Here is a 7,121-nt window from a genome sequence, read left to right on the forward strand (position 1 = left end):
ATGTTGCTGGTGAATGTGGATTCCAATAGGTGTCTGGCGGAATGTTTGGGGCCTTCCACTCACTGGGTGAGTCCAAGATTGGACAGGTCCTAGAGGAAGTTGGTCTTCTTGGTATGGGTGAGGTCCTCCATGTGGTAGTTGGTGTTGCTACGGAGGATGAAGGCACTGGAGTCGAGGATTGGGGGGCAAAGTCTATGATGATGCTTCTGAAGTTATCACTTGGTCCCTTGGGGGCAGTAGACGAGGATGTAGTTAGCAGTGGTGAGGAATTTGAAGGTCAAGTGTTCCATGTTGCTGGTGGTGCTTTCTGAGGTTATGGCGCATTGGATGAATTCTTTGGCGACGGTAGCCTTTCTGCCTCTGGGTCTGTTTGTCCTGTCTTGAAATCTTGATGGTGGGGCCAGCAAGGGAGTCAGCCAAAATTCATTCCAGAAGAGCAAGTCTTGTCAGCGATTGTGTAGCAGACCACAAAGTTTAGTTGTGTGTTTAGTGAGGGAGCAAGTATTCAGTATATATGACAGGGAGGGGTGTGGTGTAGTAGGTGTTGGGTGTGTGTTGAGTGTGGAGTGGAGTGAGGTGGGTGAAGGAGTGTGCATGTCAACTGGCAGATTGTGCACCTTCAGTTCTGGGGAAGGTGCAGAAGCAGTAGCACTGGGAGATGCAACCAGACTACTTACACAATAAATTATATAGTTAAAAACAACTTATCTGGCATACTCTGTGGCACTAATTTCTAAGCATTGTCACATTTTAATTGGCTTATTATTAGTACAAACAGGCTTTTAGTGCATTAGCTGGCCCCATGCAAAATGTTATTCAATAAGTCATTGCATTTTTGAAAAACAGGAAAACATTTGAAAATATTCCTTGGAATGTTTGGGCCCACTTTCAGGGTAAATTATTCAGTGTGAAACATACACAGGGTAACACTCTGCTGAAATTAAACTTATGTACACAACTTTATTTTAACAAGGAACTAAAGATGTTAAATCTGTTATTCTTGCATGCACGTTGATATTTAGATCCACCATTCCAAGAAGCTTATTGAATATTTGGCGGAGTTGTGAAGACATGGAAAATGTGTACAGACTAATGAACCTTAATTCTAACTTTCGGTTATGTTAATTATTATAAATGCTTCACGAAATACATGTTAACTGTGTTATTTTATTTTTAAACTGTTTTGTTTTGATTGGTTCTGGTTACTATATTCTAGGTGGGGGTAAAATAATCTTGTTGAAGCGTTGTAAATATTCTGTGACTTCTTGTCTTCATTTTACATGCTCCCTAATATCCTTGACCACAAAATTAGCAGTTGGGCTAGATCTCCGTTTACACCAATTTAATCTGAATAATATGTTCGTTTCATTTTTAGTGTCAGACAGTCTTCAAACTTGCAGGACCAGCTGAATCACCTCCTCAGATGAGAAAACCGAGAGGGAGTGATAAAGAAACGGTTACATCCCATTGTCTCGCGCGAAGCTCCTAGCTTCATGACGCATTATTTAATGTGCTGAAAAGGAGGACATACAATGTGAATGAACTTTGCTAAAAGTTCCTCATTTAAATAAAGGAGCCTCTGCTGGGTGGTCTGTTCTGCTATCAAACAGTAGTGTTATCAGTGTTTATAATTTATACCTTTTGATTCATTCTCTGTTAACTTAGAGAAGCATGTTTGAGTGATTCAATATCTTGTCTTAGTACTAAAGAGGGAGCCCCTTTTTCCTTCAGTGATAGCACCTTCACAGTTAATTGCTTCCTAATTTGAAACCTCCGTTTACGAATTAATACCAATTTCAACTGTCGAAGATCCAAAGTTATGGTAGATTGGATTTCTAATTTAAAATGGGAAAGCTTAATATTTTGGGATTATGACAACAAGAGGTTTTCAAACTACAATCCCTTGATGTGGACAACAACAATGTATGTCAAAATGTAGTAACACAAAATATATGAACGATTACAATGATTTGCTCGGAACATTCATTTAGCTTTTAAGCTTTGTAATGGAAATGTTGATCAGTGTATGTTCAGCCCTCTACATTTAGGGGGTTTATAGAGCTGTTGATAATTGTAGGCAGCCGATTGTGGCGACTTTGCATACTTTATCAAGGACTGTCTTGCTGTAGGTGCCGTTGAAGGGGCATGAACTGACTGTACTTAGGGCCTGATTTAGATGTTGTTAGTACCGCGATAGAGTGGGCTTTTTTGGTCAGTCTTCCCACTTGCCTACCTGGCGGTCCACCCGAACAGTAGTTTCAGGTTCATTACATTATCACACCATAATATTTTCACCAATCTGGTTATCTTCAATGGTGTGATTTTCATTTAGTAGGTTTTTCCTTCAAGTCATTGTTCCAAGGTAGCAGTGCATCTAAAGTAATTATCTTTTAGTTTAGGTAGCTTGTATGATGTTACCAAACTAATGAAAGTACATTTTATAATAAAAGCATATGACTCATAATAATTATAGGCAAGATCACACTGTTCTTAATGGTGTAAAATCAGTATTAGTTACAATGTGGACTCCACTTTCAATAAACAAGCTTTTAAAGCAATAATGCATCTTTTTGAATAAAAAGATTTCTCCATGGTGATCTAGAACTGTCTTGATATTGATTGAAGAGAGATTATTGTTATTTTATGATTCATGAAATTTGCCACAGCACGTTATATCTTAACATAATACATTGATCAAAATAATTTCTCATTAACAGCACAAGGTACCTAACTCACAATCATACTCAAAAAGAAACTATGGCATTTAGTGACTATTCTTACATCCATGTAGCTGTGATACAATTGAATGTAGACTGATCTGTAAAGACGAGAACCACTCTTTCCAGATGGCTCCAGATATACCTGCGGACACCAGAACTTTAAAGGTATACTTTTGTTCAACATATTCTGCATTTTCCATAGTTCAGTTATAGATACACTGACCCAAAATACCACACCTGGTAATCATATTTCTGATTCGGTTACCTTAGTGAAAATTATATTTCGAAAAAATATTTACATTATGCAAAGAAATTTTAAAAAGTTGATTCCCCTACTGAGACCCAGACCAAGGTGCCACATTCTAATGTATAAAAGTAATTGTTTTTCCAAAAAAGAATAATTAAACAACCGCAGTAAAGTATTATGTCTTTTTTATATTGACTAGTAAATTAATTGAGAGGACACCGGCACAACCTCAGAAAAAACATGTTGTTCTTACTTAGGACACTGTGTTGATGACTTATGACTGCCAAGTTTTGTTTTCCCTTTGTCATTTATTTTCACCAAACACAACTAGCCACAAATAACAAATAATGAACTCTTATATGGTCAGCTTTAGGTTTATATGGGGTCCCAGCACATTCACATCTGGTACTAGAACACCCGTATGTCTAACTACGCACTTTACAACATTCATAACCTATCAACTGCCTAGTTCCTTGTCCTGATTAAAGTGTGTTAACTCTCTAGTTAGCTGAAATGTGTCAGCATCATTTTTCGAACTCTTGCATATCCCCCAAACAAGGATACTTTATGCCATGCTAAACAAAACTGTAACAGTGCTAGTCTATATTAGGTACATTGTAGGAAATATGTTTACATGAACTGAACTGCTATCACATTTTAAAAGCAATGCTAATGTAATTATGAACCAACTATTGACGCATTCCGTGTATACAAATGTAATGTTTTGTTTGTCACTTTGTTTTGTTTTTTATTATAAACTAAATAAAATATGATTTTCTTGCAAACCACATGAGTTGCAACCTTGCATTCCACTGTGTTCTTCAAACATGCAACAAATCTTCATAAGTTGGGAACTAGAGATCTGGACAACAAGAGTCCCATCCATGAAAGCCCTATGGGATGGAAATGTATGCTTGGCCAGAAATAAATCCACATAGCAAACTTCTTGTGTCAGCCAAGTCTCTATAAAATAGCCAGCTAATAAATCTGCTTTAAACAAGGTAACAGGCAAGGCAAAAACAAAATAAATAAAAATCTAGAGTTTTTCCTCCAGAATCAGTATACAGTTAAAAACGTACTATGTGAACTGAGTGAGTAACATTTTAGCAACCTAGCAACATGTTGCTCAGTGTGATTCATTGTATTGAATATTTTAAGGAACAGAGTAACTTTGCCTTCCCAAGTGTTGTTTTGAAGTGAAGGAGTTGTCTTGTGACGTATTTCTGAAGGGATGGGGATTGCACTTTGGCATATGAGTGCAAGTCGTGTACTGTCCCCCCTCGTTGATTAACTCAGTGTGAAGTTCACTTATTCCATGCATGCTCTCTTCCTTGCAACTCTGAGACTACATTGCACCCCCTTCCTATGGAGAATGACCACCCCTTTCCTCGCTTCTTCATACATACTGGTTAAGGACGGAAAGTCAGAGGCAAAGTCACAGTGAAGGTTGGCCTTGCCAGATGTTCCCATCTATACAATATTCATCCGCCTACTAACAGCTGCACCCAACAAAGCACCCGAAAACCTAAAGACCCCAAGGTGCTATTGATTAGCCCACCCCAAACCAGCCACATGAACATATCTCCCTGCGGCAATTTCCTTCTACTATCTCAGATATGTCTCTTGTAAGTTTCATCGGGCCATAGCATTACACCAAACTGTTAAGGCTATGAGTTACATCAAATATTACACACAAACATACTCGTGTGAACAATACTGTTATAATGTTCACTGTGACTCAAGGAGTCATATTGAAGACAAAGAAACCAGAGGAACATCCAGAATGTAATACAGGTATCTGAAAACCCTCTCCAGTGGAGCCACCCAAAGGCCCACTCCAAGAATACTTCCAAAACAGCCAACCCTCCCTGGCAGACCTTGAGGTTCCCACTACGCTGAATGGCTGTTCACCCTTGCTGAGTTAACTTACAAAACCTCATAGCTCCTTCCAGATTGATCCACTCCCAGTTTAGAGGTAAAGCCCACTGAGACCCCACTTTTCACGTTCTATCTTTCTTGTCAACATAGCTGGATGTAGGCAAGGGAAGAACAGCAGTCTCTTCTTGCCCATTTTTACTTCTTTGCAGTTGAGCAACTCATGCAGAAATTGATCTCTCATCTCAGGCGAGGATAGTCCTGTCACTGTGCCCCCAAGCACCCTCTCTTAACTTCCTTCATTTGAATTTTACATCTTTGGCAAACACTGTACTCTTTGTTCATTCATCTGTCGTATTCTTGCTGATCAGGCCTCAAATTGATCTTTCACTCCTTTTCCTGCTGAGCAAATCTAATAGATTTGCATGAAGAGGGTTGCATGAAGAGGGTTGATAGAGCCTGCTCACTCCTAAACAATTGGACATGGTCTGCAGACTATTTAACAATATTTTTATGCCAACTCTAGGGGACAACCCCTTTAGGGTGAAAAAGTCCTCTCTACTCTTCTTTCTCCCTGCCATGGTGCCTAGCAGTAAAATTTGGGACAAACAGTAAAGCAATGCACTCAGCAGGTAACACTGCAAAGGTTTCTCAGTAATGCGCCATGTTTCACTTCAGCCATATATGTCCAGGGTCCTGTCACAGGGTCCCCGGGCGGGCCCAGGCTCTAAATAACCTGCTTACAGCAGTCTCAACTTTCCCCAATGAAGGGGGCCTGTCCCCCCAGCCTGCTGGGAATTTAATGCTCAAGCAGCTCATCTGTAGCCATCCCCACCTTCCACATTGCAGTTTGCAGCTTTAGTTTTGTTGCGGTACGCATCTCTGGCTCATATACCCCCAGGCCATCCCTTATCCACAGCTTCCAGCCATCAAGATCACCACAGTCAGCCCCATTTATTGTTCTGCTTGCTGACATGACTCTAATGGTAGGCCGGAGAGGATCATAGCCCTCACTGCACAATTCAACCCCCAGCACCAGTCTTTTATTGGTACGTACCCAGTGTTCATTTCTTCTCTTTTCAGGGGCTGCACCAGATGTTCAGCACCCTTGGGACATACGGAAAAGGGTAACAATAGGAGCTCTCAGGTCTGTGGCAATTTCAGCTCTTTGTCACACCTTCAACTTCAGCTCTTATCCACTTGGATCTGCCTTTCGCTATTGCCAGTTCCTACCATGCCTTCTCTTTTTGTGCACCGTTCATTCAGTGCGCTTTACCAAGAATTTTCTGAAGGCATACATCGTGTTTTTGTTGTCTGTTTCTTAAGGAGGTCTTGGTTTTCTGTACAAGGAGGAATACAATAAGGAGAACACAATCCTCTGCCTAGAGATTCCTCAGTGAAGTTTCCTGAAAAGATGCTGTTTGACTGAGGTACACCCTGAGCTACTGATAGCACAGTATTATTCTGTAAAGTTCTTCAAGGCTTTCACTGGGACTCAACTGAGGAGATACCAAGACACTGGATTTGCATCACAGATTTCTCCAAGTTATCATTTGGCTGAGCTTACAGCAACAAAGTTTTATCTTTGAATGTACCTAAAGAGTCTCTTTGAGACTTAAGATTGCACGAACAGCAGGGGGTGTCCACACAAATGGACAACGATCTGGGGGAAATGGAACGAAAGTGGGGGGATGCTCTGTCAACCAGTTCAATCTACCGACCCACCCGAGGTTACTGCAGGATGAACACACTGGGGCTGGGGTGAATCCCCGTGACTGGAGGAGGGGGCTTGTTACAGAAGGAACCCGCAATCGTTTACATATCACAAGGTGTAAGATTAATGTCCTGTAATGTATACATCATGTCCTTTGTTAGTTTATGTCGACTAAAATGGTTGTTGCTGTCTTAATTGTGTATTGTTTCAAAATAAAAAGTTAAAAAAAAAAAAATTACACGAACAGCTCAGCTTTGCTACCTAATGTCTTACAGTTCTGAGGCCAAGGTCCTCGACATCAGTGTGGGGAGACAACTTTGAGGCAGTACCAAGAGGTGTGCGCTTTAAATACCCTGACATTTTGTCAGGCAGGTCCAAAGACACACTGAAACCCAAGAAGCTTAAACCATGAACTTTACCAGGGACTCCTTCTGTCCAGAGAGGATCTGCTGAAGGCCTAACGTCACAAAGGGAATCCGAGATCTTGCATGAAGTCATGCCACTGAAGCTCTGTCTATTCCTTCCCAGGGTTCACTTCCCCCATGTATCCGGTGGGTTTATCAAA

At 40.6% G+C, this 7,121-nt stretch overlaps 1 protein-coding gene across 1 annotated transcript in view; it reads left to right on the forward strand.

The window, feature by feature from the left end:
* BORCS7 (BLOC-1 related complex subunit 7) overlaps positions 1-3,755 on the forward strand; it is a 68,364-nt gene extending 64,609 nt beyond the window's left edge. The window contains exon 5 of the mRNA XM_085606590.1: positions 1,376-3,755. Coding sequence (XP_085462716.1) covers positions 1,376-1,427 — 52 coding nt within the window. The 3' untranslated portion in view covers positions 1,428-3,755. The remainder of the gene's footprint in view (positions 1-1,375) is intronic.
* The last annotated feature ends 3,366 nt before the right edge of the window (positions 3,756-7,121 follow it).

The sequence above is a fragment of the Triturus cristatus genome, chromosome 1_2 (assembly GCF_964204655.1).
Source record: "Triturus cristatus chromosome 1_2, aTriCri1.1, whole genome shotgun sequence".
Taxonomy (NCBI): Eukaryota; Metazoa; Chordata; class Amphibia; order Caudata; family Salamandridae; genus Triturus; species Triturus cristatus.